This window comes from Dermacentor albipictus, chromosome 3 (assembly GCF_038994185.2).
Source record: "Dermacentor albipictus isolate Rhodes 1998 colony chromosome 3, USDA_Dalb.pri_finalv2, whole genome shotgun sequence".
NCBI lineage: Eukaryota > Metazoa > Arthropoda > Arachnida > Ixodida > Ixodidae > Dermacentor > Dermacentor albipictus.
In genome coordinates this window covers 31,632,126-31,647,780 of record NC_091823.1, presented here as the reverse complement: position 1 = coordinate 31,647,780, position 15,655 = coordinate 31,632,126, and the positions used below count along the sequence as shown (strand labels likewise).

General features: G+C 42.6%; 2 protein-coding genes across 9 annotated transcripts in view; one reads left to right on the top strand and one right to left on the bottom strand.

The window, feature by feature from the left end:
* Positions 1-15,655, top strand: part of Klp64D (kinesin-like protein 64D) — a 71,072-nt gene that overhangs the window by 48,193 nt on the left and 7,224 nt on the right. The window contains exon 17 of one of the 3 annotated variants that reach the window (XM_070535348.1): positions 3,766-10,189. The exons of 1 other annotated variant lie outside the window; for it this stretch is intronic. The gene's annotated coding sequence lies outside the window, so the exon portion shown is untranslated. Of the gene's footprint in view, positions 1-1,201; positions 1,544-3,765; positions 10,190-15,655 lie in introns of those variants that run through there. One more of the 3 variants, XM_070535347.1, reaches the window with a different exon arrangement.
* The window catches only part of LOC135903269 (protein cycle-like), a 32,048-nt gene continuing 25,780 nt past the window's right edge, over positions 9,388-15,655 (bottom strand). For all 6 annotated transcript variants that reach the window (XM_065433686.2, XM_065433693.2, XM_070535350.1 and 3 more), the window contains exons 9-10: positions 13,217-13,559; positions 9,388-10,849 (exon numbers count right to left, since the gene is read on the bottom strand). In XM_065433686.2, the coding sequence (XP_065289758.2) occupies positions 10,791-10,849; positions 13,217-13,559 (402 nt within the window). In that variant the 3' untranslated portion in view covers positions 9,388-10,790. The remainder of the gene's footprint in view (positions 10,850-13,216; positions 13,560-15,655) is intronic.

Here is a 15,655-nt window from a genome sequence, read left to right as displayed (position 1 = left end):
CATAGTAAGTGGACGACAGCTTAAAAAGGAGGAAAAAAGAAATGTGGCTAGTCAAAACACAAAATTGATTTATTTGCAAAGAAGATTGTGATGCTCATCTGTTTCTGTAGTGCAGATCCGATGAGGGCGGTTTCCAGTTTATTTAAAGCAGAAGCGTGCTGTTTGCCGAGGCCCTTGGTATAGACAAGTTGCCTGAGGCACTCTGTGTAGCCCATTGCTACAGGCGTGCTTATAGGTGCTGTCTTGCTCAGCCACTCTGCAACCATTCGCTCAGCCACTCTGCAAATAAGTTGCATGTCATCCACGCCTTAGTACTGTGCCTGTAGCGCACAGGTACACAGCTCCGAAAGCAACACACCTTCTCTGATTTTCCAGTTACAAAGGGTACGTGCCGGTCGCTGCCATCCATATTAGTGTACAGAAGTACTGTAATGCGCACAATCATCGAGATGGTTGATTTATACATGTTGCACTTCTTCACCAACTCGCAGTTTTTAGCACCTTGAGACACTTCCTTCAAAATTGCTTGCTTCGTTGCCATGTTTGGTGCTGTTCATTTCGTGGCCGCTGCAGGCATAGCATTCCTGTCCGCCATCGTGAATTACAACTCGGGCCCGAATAGAACGAAGCGAGGAAGCATGGAAACTAGTGTGGAGAGGCCTGCTTCGTGGTAACGGCCAGAAAGCAAAACTTCTGAACTTTAGCCGGCGCCATAGTGCGTGTGCCATGACAGCGAGGGAGTGCAAGAAAGAATGAGGAGAAGGGAGCAGAGTTGAGAGGACGGGTGAGAGGGCGATCTTGGAAGCTACTTGCCAACACTCGTGGGCAGTGCGTGATGACGGGGAAAGAATAGAGGGGCACGAAACAGATAATTCGCTTCCGAGGAAACTTGGGAAGCACAGGAGTTGGAAGTTGTCATTATTTCGCATCGCGGCGGCGGGTTTATGCCGTCCGTTTGCTGTAACTGATCGGCAGGGCTCTAAAACGTTTGTTATACGTGTGATCTTATGCCATTAAAATACATTATATTTTGACGGTTGCACGGCTCTCGTTTGTTTTAAGTGAACATTCATCTTAAGTGGGGCTGTTATATCTGGGCTTGACTGTACTCAGATGCATGTTCAGTGGAGCATGCAGGCTTCAATTATGCCAGCATCATGTGGGAATGCTGAATGTTCGTGCCATCTATTCCTTTCTACAGGCTGTGCTGCTTGTGTGACATCAGCAGAGTACGATCCCACAGGCACAGACTTGATTGCGTTCAATAATGGTGGGCTCTTTGCTAATGCTTCCTAGAGTTCCGCCATGTGCGTCCTGAATAGCACCTCTTCATGGTCAGTGTAGCAGGTAGTATAAAAGAAAGTTGCACCAGGAGCAGGATCACCAGATTGCTTCAACCACAAATTGTTGAATCGGCCTTTGCAGCAGCCTAACAGTAGCCAAAACGAAAATGTTAAGTACCCCAAAAGTGATAACAATGCCTTCGTTCAGCTGGCTGGCATCCTTTGCATGTTTTATGTGTTTGTGCATGTGGATGTTTGTGTATACATACGATGCTGTTTTTGGAATAAACAGTTGTAAGTGTTGTAAGTGCAGCACTAGTCTTTCCTTTTGCCTGTTTTTTTGTTGTTTTTTTGAGCTTTTGTGCTAAAAAGTATAATAATTACAGACAACTGTAGATTACAACAACATCAAACAGTGTGCTCTTTACTGCGATTGTCAATTTTTTCCCCCTTATGCATACTTCTCTTTCAACCATAGGTGAAATTGGATGCTCTGTTTGGTTATGCCAGCAGGTCTGCATTAGACGCTTTACTGAATGCACATTACACATACTACGTAAAGGCAACTTCAAAAAAGGGGATTAACCTCGAGATTCCTTTTTTCAAATCCAACTTGCATAATATGTGCAATATAAGCACACTGGTGAACACCCGCTGTGTTCAACTGCACATTCACTGTACAATTCACATATATTTCATACTTCCTTTAAGTACTAATCAGAGAGATTTTTGGGTCATGGCTTTATTTCTTTCAGATGTCACATCAGTGCTGGGAAACACCGTCACATGGAGTGTGTATATAGGTTGGGATACAAGCAAGAAAAGGCAGATGCATGTAAATACAGTGCTGACCATGGTAATAGGAAACCTTGGTCAATTTTTTAAAGGAAGTCTTTGAGGAGGTGAACAATACTGTAAAGATTTGGACTTCGAGTCAAAATGAATAGGTAGGGTTCTTCTAAAGGGGAGAGGGGGTAAGGTGGTTGGACGAGCCAACGACTGAGGGTGTGTTAGCGGCAAGGGTGTAAAATTGAAAAGAAAGGTGTGCTACTCAACCTCAGTAGAGGAATGTGAGGTCACACTGTGTGTCGGCTAGTTTAGGTTCCTTTTTTCATGTAAGTGGCCTGAACGACATGGGGAGGGGCGATTATCTGCTCCACTGGAGATAATCCACTGGAGAACAGATAATCCCTCTCCCTCCCTCGCTGTCCAGGCCCCTTCCATGAATAAAGGAACCTACAGTGACATGTCAACCGGCCGACACACGGCTTGACCTGACATTCTTCCACTCATGTTGAGTAGCACACCTTTCTCCAATTCTACACCATCGCCGCTAACATGCCTTCTGTCATTGCCTCGCCCACCTGCCTTACCCCCTCACCCTTTTAGAAAAACCGTACCTATATATATTGTGCTGAGGAAAGCATATGTCGCCTTGAAAAATACAAGTCCGCTTATCAAAATGTTGGCCGCTACTTTTACCTTGTTCTCATTTAGCTCATCATCTTGCATTTAGCATATCCTCACGTAATGTCATTCATTGTGGTGTGCCTTTGCATGACTCGGCTAAAGGCACCGAGTAATGCCCTTGTGCACACAAGGTTTTCCAAATGAAAATGCTGTTGCATTTACGATAGCCTTATGCAATGCGATTCTACTGCCCTTCCACGTGACGTAACTCATTCCACTCCCATAACCTGAAAGTTCGTAAACACCTTTAAAGGGACATTAAGGGCAAAAAAAAAAAAAGCTCGCCATCCCAACTTTGCGATAGTGGATGGCCAGTGAAGCTGTTAGAAAACCACTCAAATGCCGTCGATGGGGACATGAAAGGTTTTATTGCTCTGCCTAGTCTTGGCACGATACCATTGTTGACCATTACGATTTTGCACTCTTTGACGCTCATCGCATTCACGGACTTTTTTTCGGTTCAATTCCGTTTTTTTTTTTTTTTTTTTTTTGCTGACGGACATGAAAAATCTCGACCCAACTAGAACAGCTTCGCTTTAAAATCAACTTCTCAGAGTTGGGAAGCACCAATTTTGCCGAAAACAGACCTTTGCTAAGTGAGCAACCATAAACATATGACCGCATTGTCACCACCACTATGAATATGTCAAACCAGCTTTCTTTTAACAGTCTTCAGTCCTGTTATAAAGCGATAAAAATTAAATATTGAGTTTCACATGCCAACACCATGATCTGACTGAGGCACGCCGTAGTGGGGGACTCCAGAATAATTTTTAACACCCGAGGATCTTAACATGCACCTAAATATAAGTACACCAGCATCTTTGCATTTCACCCCCATCGAAATGCAGCTGCGGCAGCCAGGATGAACCTTCCACTTGAGCTCGGCAGCACAACACCGTAGCCACTATAAGCTACCGCGACAGGTCAAAGTGACAACTAGAAGTCAACAACAATGGATTTGAACAGGAAAGGTAATGGATATGGCAAATTCTATTGGATTTTTCTACAGGACCACTCACAAGGCTCCCTCTTCACATCAGTCCATTCAGTGAAGTTTGGTGTCCTTCCTGTAAACCCTACGAGTCGCTGCAGGCAGTAGTACCTACACAGTCCACCATGACCTCTGCGATTGCCAGCAAGTAGCAGAAATATCTCTTTTCACTGGCAATCTGATGTCCTCAGTTTGTAGCTTTCTCAGCGATTAAGTAATCACTTAGCAGAGTGCAGTGCGATTTTTTACAGCTCTAGCTTAATATTTGCTCATAGTGTCCCTTTTAATTTTACATTGCTGGTATTGGCACACCCTTTGAAATCACTCGCTGCAAATGCCTCAATCACATTGTTTTGCACTCAATAGGCATAATGTCTTTTAAATGCAATGTATACAAACAGGCTATATTGGCATGCTGCTTGCCCTAAAGATGAGCAATGAAACAAAGCAATGGATGGGCAATCAAGACGAGTGTCTCGTGGGTTTGAGCAACGTGCTATTTCAGTAATGGCAACCACTGAGACTCTGTGCTAGTAGTTCCGATATGAGGGCGATCCGGAAAGTCTTTGCCCTTATTTTTTATTACTGGAAATAAGGTACATGCAGGTAATTACATATATACATACTATTTTACATACCTTACACTATTTTTTCACATAGTCCCCACACTGGTTCAGACCATTTGTCCCATCGCAGCACTAAATCTGAGATGCCCGTGGTAGAATTCATGGCACGCGGTCTCCCCGAACGCTCATTGTCATGCAAGTCCTCGTGGCCTTTTGCAAACTTGCAAAGCAAGACACCTTTCTCCATACGTGGGCTGCATTTCCCTGTGGATTTTGATGGACATTCGACCATGGCTCATAGAAAACGAACTGCACTTCGTTGCTCGTTTGCCATGGATGTGTGAAGCACAACTGCCATCTTCAACAACTGACAGCAGTGCTGTGCCGTGGAGCTACTAGCCGATAAGGCCGGACCAGTCCAAGAAAAGTCCACCGCCAGGAATTGATATGTTTTCACATTTACAGCCATAATTTGACAAAAAAAAAATGGGGGCGAAGGCTTTCTGATTCGTCCATGTATATGATTACAACAGCTGCCCCTGTAAGAGGTCATGCTTAAACATTTCCTTTAACTGCTTTCCCGACACTCTAAGCAGTGTGGAAATGGACAAGGACTTTGGGAGAACCCTGGAACAGATGTCTTTACAATGGATATCTACCAACTTGCATGCTTCACCATCCTTACTTTCACAGCTGACATGACTTATGCAGGTATACTGCAGTGCAAAGCAAGCATAGCCTTTTGTGTACAGAATGCCTTGTAAATGAATGTTTATGCACAAGCACGCACACATATTTTGTGGTCCCTGACCAACAAATGTCTCCCACAGAGTCATTTCTGCAGAGTAGTAATGAAATGCTGTTCTAGTGGACATCTTGTTAAAGGAGTACTGAAATCATATTTTTGACTCGTTTCTTGCATTAAATGAATGTCTGGGACTTGTAAAACCTAAAAAATTACTTGCAAGCATCACAGCACCTTAATTAATTTAATATAATAGCTTTTCTACAGCAAGTATCACTTTCGTTTCTATTGTGTCATGATGCAGAAGGTAGTTGCATGGCAGCAGGACATTGCGATGTGTTAGTATTCACTCCGGCTCACTCGGTCGTCTGTTTTGCTGTTAAATTGACCTTGCAAGTAGCAACATAGGAGGCGACTGAGCGAGCCAGTGTTTGTGTCAAAACAATGTCCTGTGCCCACATCTCTATCTTCTGTGTCACAACACAGTAGAAATGAGCCCGAAACTGGCTGTAGAAAACATTTTATTCGGTTACTTAAGGATGCTCCAAGGCTTGCAAGTACTTTTCCTAGGGTATAGAGTGGTCTGAGGCATTCATTTAATGCAAGATAATTTGTAGTGAGAAATATCACATCAGTACTTCTTTAATAGAAACAATGATGTGTCCCTCACGGTCGCTACATTTTCTGTCCTTCCAAGCGAACGTTGCAGCTTTACCCCGTCTAAAGCAGGAACTCCACAAAATGACACCAACACCGTCTCCTTCTAGTGTATATTTCTCTGGCAAACTAGTGTTGATATGCTGGTAGATATACAGTCGATTAGACTGAAACAAAGAGGGCATGCTTTCACAACTGTTTGCACGCAATCATTCCACACTGGCATTCTGTCATTATGTGCTTGCAAGTGGAGGCTTCAGAAAAAAGGAAGCAACAGTGGCACCTCCAATGCCCTGTAATCGCTGCTGCTTCTGTTGCCAACATCGACTGCAGACAACACCGGTTGAGAGGGAGGTGCTTGTGTCAAGCATTCAAATAAATACACGTTTACCACCAATACAATGTTTTTCTGTACATACAGGGTGCTTTTTTTTTTTAAACTCTACAGAATTTTATAAAATCACTTGTGGCAGATTGCAGAATTGTAGACCTTGAGCTGGGTTACTAGAAGCAGTGGACACCACTAGTATGAGAAATCGACATGCATAATCTATTAATTAACATGTATTAATGAACTAATTATCTTACGGAATACATTTTGCGATTTGCAAATTGTAGCAACAGAGTTTCAAAGGCATATTCATACGGAATGACTTCTAAGGATTGCACGGGTTTTGAGATATGCACAGTGAGACTTGATTTAAGATTTCACTATTGTTCTACTTAATTTTTTAACAAAGTGCCATATTATACTACAAACCACAAAAGTAACTGAAACGCCCATGCATTGCATCACATACTTTGGAAATTGGCATCATGAAACTGGTGTTATCCTGGAAATTCATTCCAAGTGGATACACCTTGCGAACTCACCGACTGCAACTCGTAAATTGCAAAATGTGCCATAAAATAATAAAGAAATGTAATCGGCAATTTTTCATTAGTTACTCGATTACACGTTTCAATTTCTTCAAGTAATCCAGCTGTGACTAAAATTATGCGATCTGCCACAGGCAATCTTTTCCTTATAATGTATGGTCAAAAAAAAAAGGAAAAAGAGAAAGAAAGAGAAAGGAAAATGTATAATGTGCACACATGCAAAAATGCATGCATAACTTGCAGGAATCAAGCCATATAACTTTGAAGTCTTAATAAGAGCAACCCGACACCATTGGAATGCACAGAGCAAAGCTCTAGAAACAATCTTTCTTTTTGTATGTCGACTCGTCACTGATTTCCCTGTTCCTTTCTGCTCAAATGTAGTGCAGCTTTACAGCAGTGAGCAGCACACATTAAATTATTCGCTTTCAGAGCTGTTTCATGGCAAGGCTTCACGGAAATGTGCAAACACTACACCCAACACCGAAGTTTAACTTACTCTTTCTCGCGCATTAATTTCTTGAAACCTCGTTTCAGGCTATATGGATGGAAAATTGGTATCTTCTCTACAGGAGGACAACGCAACTGTATTCGATAGTGTTGTTACAGGTCAGAACTCGCACTAACTAGCTTTTCATGGGATGTTTCCGAGCATACACATCAAGCTCACAACAGCTATAATCCTCCTCTGTGTGAGTAAAGCTTCTCTGTGTGAGTAAAATTTCATTATTTGAATGTGTAGATACTTCCCTAAATGAACAATGTGGGCCCATTGCGCAAAAACATTTGGTCCCACAATTCGCCCGGTGATTTGTGCCACTTCTAGCAATAAGGCAATGTACAAACCAGTTAGAGCAGCAATATTGTGGACGAAAAAGGCAACGGCCCACAATATCGTGCTCCAGATGCGCTGCGCCATTAATGGTGGAATCAGTAATAGCACAAAAGTGAGTGTGTGGTGTGTAGCACAATTAGGATAGAGAGGGCTTTAGCTTGGGCCGACTATAACTTTGCCATTTGAATGTCAGTAAGATGCAGAAATGCTCTCACTGCTTAATGATCTCACTGGGTTCAATTTAACAAAATTAAACAAACTGCTGCATTAGAAGTTGCATTATAGTGGCTGTTGGGAGCAGATTCAGGTCTTTAATTTGACAAGCAGCAAATATGAACTTTCAATCCAAGTTTTCCTGCTATTGCAAGGTCCTAGAATGTTTCTAAGAAATTTGCTCTAAATTGGTAAAATGTTTAAAATATTGCGCCCAAGCTTACAACTCTCCTTAAAAAAGGATACTGCAGCTCTGTAAACTGTATCAATTACAGTGTGCAAAGCAGATGAATTCAATGCATTAAGTTGGGCTTTACATGAAACAGTTATTTGGTTTATGCAAGTGTTGAAAAAAAATCATGCAAGTTATTCACATCACAGGGCAAAGAATAATACATCAATATTCACCACTCTGCACATCCTAATGAGTGCAGCATACAGAACTGCAATGTTTGTTTTCATTGTGAAAGTATGGGGCTGTAAAACCTGCTTGTTTAAATTTTTTTTCTGAAATTTTTAATTTCCAGCAATTTAAAATTGATCCTTCTTTTTTCAATGCAACAATTTTTACTTAAAATTGTTTCAGGGCTTGCCAAATGAAAGCACTTCTGCATTTTCTATGCACATGAGAAGGGAGGTCAAGAGTTGCAGCTTTCTTATAAATGGTACAACTAGCGTTTTTGTACCAGCCGAAAAAAAGACTAACAATTTGCAGGAGCTCATTAATAGCTTCGTTATAAACTGTTGGCGCTATAAGCTGTAGCCTGATGACGCCGAACGCGACTTGGAGGATGTCCCACAACTGAGACGATGTCTCGCGACTAAGAGGACGTCTCGCAGCCTGTTCCTTTTGGAGCTATGCAAACAGTTAAATTTAATAACCACAACATCATAACATTTCACATCTTCATGGCAGCCAATTTCACAATGTAAATGCCTCTGGTATACTTGTACTGTTTGAATTTTTAACTTAGAAAAAAAAGCCTTTAAGTATGGTTTGGCATGAAAAACACATCCTTCAATATTACATGTATTCAGCAGAAAATAAACCATAACGTGACATTCCAAATGTTTTTCATTTGAACTACACAGTGGCTGTCATATATCACAAAGGCATTTTATACACATTTAACATGCTTTCAACTAGACTTTACAAGAAAATTTGAGCCAGGTAACAAGTTGTGCCTTACAATCACACAGGCATGCTGCAAAAGGACATACAAATATGTTACAAGTGCAATATGAATACTCCATTTAAGAAAATTCCAAACATCAACATGTTTAAAAATTATAAGCCGCAAAAAGGTAACAGTGTTTTGTAGAAGCTCCAGTGATGTAGCACCCTTCCAATGAGTGTATGCTACCCATAGTAAAAACGACTCGCTACGGCTTCAAATCAAGCTACAAAGCTTCTGCTCACGTTTGTTTTAACACTTTCACGTAGCTTTCTCTGTGAAGGAGTGCTCGATAACAGCTCAGCAATGACAGCTCAGCAGCGAGTAGTCGCAAACTGCCCTTTTGATATCTTGGCTACAAACTAACCCACCTCAAAAAGCACTCATAAAAAATAGCCACATTTATTTTTCTCTCTTTCCTTCAAAAGTGAAGAGTTTCTAGTGCTCCTCAAGTAACGATTGTGCCGCACAAGGCCCTTTAAGCAATGCCCGGCAGTGCTTGAGCCCTAAAATATAGAATAATCTAGAGAAGCTTGTCCTGCCATGTAAGAGCCCCAAACAACTTGTGAGTGAGGCATATCAATGGTTATTTGTATTTTCAACATCTGCCGTCAACCAACAAACAAAAAAACCGCCAACAAGCTTAAGGAGAAACAAACTTCCAGTGGCTCTACTGGACAACAATGCCGTGACGCCAAAAACACAAAAAAGAGCGACGACCGCAGCTTGCCTGGAACAAAGGCACACACCGTCACGATGCACAAGCATATTTACAAGCACTCTCCGATTGCACTAGAGACATGTATATTAAATATGTTGTCATGCATGCCCTTTTTTGTACACAAGAACAAAACAGCTGGGTGAAGAAAAAGGTGGTAAAAAGGCGCTATTGGGAGAGGGAGAAGAGGGATGCGATGATTTGCACTAAGTCCCGGTTCAAACTGGCAGCAACGCCGAATGTTCAAGTGTCCAGGCAATGGGGTTTGGGGGGTGGGTGAAAGCTCGGACATACAGACATATCACCAGATTATGCTTTGCCTGCTGCCGCTTACTAATTCATTGGTCATGCATTGCCAAACACTTTCTAACACCAAAGCCAGAGATCCTTGGTAAATGCAACCACAGGCTGATTTGAGCTTTGTCCAATTCTAAAACTACATTCAAAGACTACAACGCGAATCATTGAGCACTGGTAGTATATTATGTAGGTGTGTATATATATATGTATGTATATATATATATATATATCTATCTCTTGTTATCTTCCCAACAAGACAATATGAAAATAGCTCCTTCAAGGCTTTCATTTAAGGACTGCACTTGACACTGCCATCCTGATGGAGATGATGGGTTGGTGTAAAAAAAAAAATAATAATAATAATAAAAAAAGAAATCAATGGTGAAGCATGTGAGAAAGACTAGAATGTTCTGCACCGCAAAACAGGGAGTTGCACACATTGCTTTGGACAAAACAATTCTCACATTGCCTGTGCAGCAACAGATTTGAGAATAAAAAAATACAGGAGCATTAACACTAAGAAAAAAAAAAGTCCCAAAATGCGAACAAGAACAAGGCCAGGGAAAAAAAAAGGAAAAAAAAAAAATCTCACAATGCAACATACTGCCTGTTTCCCCCCAATGTCCTTGTCTCGACCGCTAGACCCCTTGAGGAGTATGGCGACAGGAGGCAGAGCACAGCAGTGGTGGCAGCTTCCAGATAGAGAGAAAAAGTGTGTATGCCACCACCCACAGGAGTAGCAGAAGCAGCCCTTGTTGCTTTGGTCCCTTCCACAGACCAGACTGCACACTGCACTGTATTGCACAGGCCATCAGTTTTCTTCTGTCCATGGCTGGTACACAAACACAAGCACTGGCACACACACTCCAGCGCTGCAGGTCTGCAACGTCCTCGTGAAGTGTCCACATGCGCACGGGAGCAAGTCTGTACAGCACGTCTGTGTGTCCTTGTATCACTACGTGTCTTCACAGTCATTGTCTTCGTCTTGCCGTACTGAGTCTCGAAAGGACGATTCTGGGGCATTGCGAGAAAAGGAAGCACATATCACACAATCCCTTCCTTCCTTCATGTACTGTATTTACTTGATTCTAATGCGCCTTCGTTTTCTGTGCCCCCCCCCCCTCCCCCCAAAAGAAACACTGCACTTGATTGTAACGAGCGCCAGTTTCCCGTGACATAAAAAAAAAAGAAAAGTCCTTTACAGTAGCTCGCACCTCATTCCTTCGTACAGAAATACAACTTTCTTTGATTTGGAAAAAGACCGATTTACTCCCAATGAACTTAAGTCACGATAAATAAAAAGTCACAGTTTCGCCCGAAAGGCGAAGGATGACGATAGCAAATTAGTAGACAGCTATACAAAAAGTGAGGATAGTAGTTTTATCAACCGTATAAACTTTTAAACATTCGCTTACTAACTAAATTAACAGGCATAGTGTCACGCACGCACAAGAAAACATGAACATGTCTCATTCAATGACCACGGACAACTTTTACCAAAATGCTGGGGTGAGGAAGTGTGGTAGTGGGAGCGACCGAATTGACGTTTGTGCAGCCTCTCACTTCAATGCGAACTAAGCGACGAGAACACGGCGCGGTGCGCCTAGATGCATAGACTTCACAGATCGCTTTAAAGATTGGGGCCGCACGGCGCCACCATACGTAGGAGTCGGCAGTGTAGAATGCCTCTCTTGTTTATGCCAATCCTGCACGCAAGTTTCGGGTACTCTGAACGCCCCTGATGCAGCCCAATTTCCGTCTGTCTCCGCACATGTGATCGCTTACCTTTTAATTGCGGCATCGTGATGAACACTTGGTGTGTCTTCGCGGTAGGCACTTCCATGTTGATAGAGCAAACACAGAAAATGGGAAGCCGGACGGTGGACTAACATAAGTACAAGTACTACAGCAAATCGAGGAAGCTACGGTAGCTAGGCCCGAAGAGTCACTTGAGGCGGCCATATTGAAATGCAGGGTAACTCAGATTTAGGGTCGTACTCGATTCCAACACGCGCGCTATTTTTGGACCCGTTTTATCGAAAAAAAAGTGCGCGTTAGATTCAAGTAAATACAGTATGTTATTCTTGCATGCACATGGAAGAGACCCTCACATGGATTTATAAAAACCTCTTGCTCTAATCGTCCTTGCAACAGATTATACACACCCTTCTGAAGCTAATTTGTCAAGGAAAATGCACTGTTGTGTTGACCAGTCCCATTTAGCTCCCTAGTTGGCACTACCTATTTTTTTTCAGTGGATACAAACACAAAAGTTCATCTAAAATATCAAGAATAACTTACTCAGTTTGTTGTGGTATATTTTCTTGGTGGAAATTGCATTAAATAAATTAAATTAATTGCAAACATCAAACACTTAACAGTCTAAAGAAGCTATGCAAGGCAGAAACAATAAAAAAAGATATGCAAAGCATTTTCTTAACAAAGCCGTCCTAAATAGTAGAAAAATCACCACAATACTTGATTCCAATGGCAGTTAAATGATGGCGGTGCCCCATTTTACTAAGCACGTATCTCAGGCAGGGATAGTGTGAGCAATAGCTTGCCAAGCGCTCCACTAATCTAAGTCTGCTGCCAAAATGCACTAGCAGATCGGCATCATAGAAAAAAACCGAGGGCTTGTGCGCAGAAGAGCTTATCATTTCGTTTTCTACGGGTACAATGCTTTGTTACTGAAGTTTTATCATTAGTTTAGGTTCGTTTAAGTTTGTTTTATTGGAACAGCAGTCTCGCATTTCGGTGAGTACACTCGATGATGCACTACTTCTGAGATCATGCTCAGTGCCTTGATTCAAGGCACTGAGCATTACTGTATCTACTCGAATCTACCGGGCACTTTTTTTCCTACAGAACGGGTCCAAAAATTGTGTGCACATTAGAATTGAGCATGACCAGAATATGCATTACCATATCACCATTGCATTTCAAGATGGCTGCCTCGTACGTGCTTCAAGCTAAGCTGCTGAAGCTTCCTCCATGTGCTTCAGTATGTGTGCTTAGGTTAGTACACTGTCTGTCTTCCTGTTTTCTGCATTTGCTCTGTCGGCAGGGAAGCGCTGACTGTGAAGAATTGCAGTGCCGCAATTAAAAGGAAAGTGATCATGCGTGCTGTGAAGCACGGAAATAGGGCCGCATTATGGGCGTTCGGATTGCCCGAAATTTGCGTGTAGGACTGGCACAAACAGAAGAGCCATTCTACTCCGGTAGCTGCTGCGTATGGCGCAGCTGCACAGCCCCCATCTTGAATTTGATCTACGATGGAGAAATTCATCCATGCTCTAGCAACAACAGGTATGGAATGACTAAGCAGCAGGCACTGTTAATATACGGGAGACATTTTCCGGGCACACTGCTGCCGCTCACCTTGGCTCAGATGCCAAGCACTGTGCGCTGCCTCCGGACCATGGATGAGGGCATCACTCTGCAGGTCATGTGGCTCCCGCTTAATCTTGACGAGACAGTCCGAGCCCAGGTATAAGTTGGGCTCCACCAGCCGAGACAGGGACAGGGGATTTTGGGTGGCACTGCCTTCAGTGAAGCCAGCCAGCTTAGCTGTGCGACGAGCCGCGTACGAGGCGAAAAACTCGCCCAGCTCTTGCACAGACATGGCTGTGATGTGTGGTGAGAAGCGCTCAAAGAAGGTCTGCAGCTCTCGCTGTCCTTCCTCTTCCGTCATCAGGGTGTTGATGCAGACAAAGTGGTCCATCTGCACGAAACACAAACGTCTTTTATTGTACGTAAAAAATATTGAGATGGTGTAACGCAGTGGAATATCTAAGCGGATGGAGAATTATAGTCTGTGTAATGTAGTTTGAACTAATGAATGCCGCTAGATACAAAGCTGTACGATGCAATCCCAGAGTGACAAAACATGGTAACTGCATTGAATGGACTTCACTGCAATGTTAAAAAGCCCTGCCTTGAAGTTCTTGGCCCCAGTATACCATGACATCACCGTTTTATACAAGATTCACCTGGTAAAAAAAAGTTTGATATAGCGGTAAATCTGAGAGATGTGTGCTAGCATTACGTTGCACCTCTTCGAGGTCCTGGATCCATGATTCAAACCGTGTTAACCACATTGCAAAGTGCTGTTTAGGAGCTCACTCGTCACACATCCTGCCCCTTTGAGGAGCGAAGCGCAACTGACAGTGGTACGAAGCAGACAACCATCAGATGCACAGATGCGCGCGCGCGCACACACACACACAAACACACACACACACACACACACACTTCTTTTTCATATATACAGTTTTTTCATATAACATATACCAAACTCTAGGGTCAGCTTAGATTCGAAGATTAAAAAAAAAAAAACACCAGTGTTTATATGAAAATGACAAATATGGTGCATAGCTAGCGTCACCTAGAAGAGTTGGTATTACAGCCATTATTAGCCATGCCACAAGCCTACTGAAGTACACAAGCAACGTCGCCATTTTGACCCGTGTCTTAGTGGCATGGTATCGGTGTGCGGTGTGGCACTATCGTAATGGCATCAAACACGCAATGCTACTTTAGTACCGCTTTGAAATGAAATGTTGTGCTAGCTGCAGAGGCATCGTCAAACGTTCAAACCGGGCCGGACTTCAGCATCAATTAAAAAGACATCCGTTGTTGGAGGGCGACACAGGAGATGCTTTTTGTATGTGCCGCAATGAAGAGATGACAGTGATAAGGAAGATAGCGACGAGGCTAGCAGCAACAATGACGCAGTTAATTTGGCATGTTCATATTGAATAAATGCTGTTTTCCTTTTGCAAATGCTGTCCTCACTTTTTTGTTCAGCCTACATTCAAGGTAGGTTTTTTCTGGTGGTGGTCGGCTTAGAAGCGGGGCTGGCCTAGATTCGAGTAAATATGGCGCACACACACACACACACACACACACATGCGCGCACGCACGCACACACACACACAAACACACACACACACACACAAACACACACAAACACAACATACACATACTCTCACCTCTACCATATGGCTGGCTAACCACACTTCAAAAAAAATTTTTTCCCCCACTTTGACAATCATAATGCTAACGCGTCAAAAAACAAAATACTTGCAGTAGAAAACAACACAGGAATCAGTGAAGCACGTGGGCATGGAGCCCACCACTTGTGCTGATAGATAGCATGAACTTCACAGTTTAGGAAACAAACTATATAGAAGCTAACAAAGTACCACATATATTAATAATTGCCACTGGTAGAAAAATGCTTGCCACTGCATTTGATTGCCCTCCGATTAGCAACTGGCTATGGTAGTTACTCTTCTGTGGAGGTGCTGCATGTTCGTGTATCAACGATAGTGTGGAGGTATCTCCAACAGAGGCCTGGAAACTTCTGTGGAAAAATTTTGTTGCTACTACAACATACTTTTTATGAAGTTAAACTTCACTGCTTTGCTCCACATTCAGATAGTTTGAGAGGAGGTAGCTTCAGAGTAATTTTTACAGTGCTTACATGACCATGCACACCACAATGAATGAATATGCTGGAAATCGATTACAGTAAAACGTAAGCAATTACTAAATAGTGTGTACACAAATCTATATATTGAAAGGAAAGCATAATATAGTAATTGATGGAGTTTAAAATCCCAATGCAGCACTATGGGCCATGATGGATGCTGTAGCTGAAGGCTCAATTAACTCTAAACACCTGTGGTTGCTTAAAATGCACCTAAATTTAAGTATATTGTTTTTTCAATCTGTCCTGATCAAAATGCAGCAGCCACTGTTGGAAATAAAACCTGTAGCCCCGTGATCAGCAGCAGAAATTCTGTTACAGTTTGC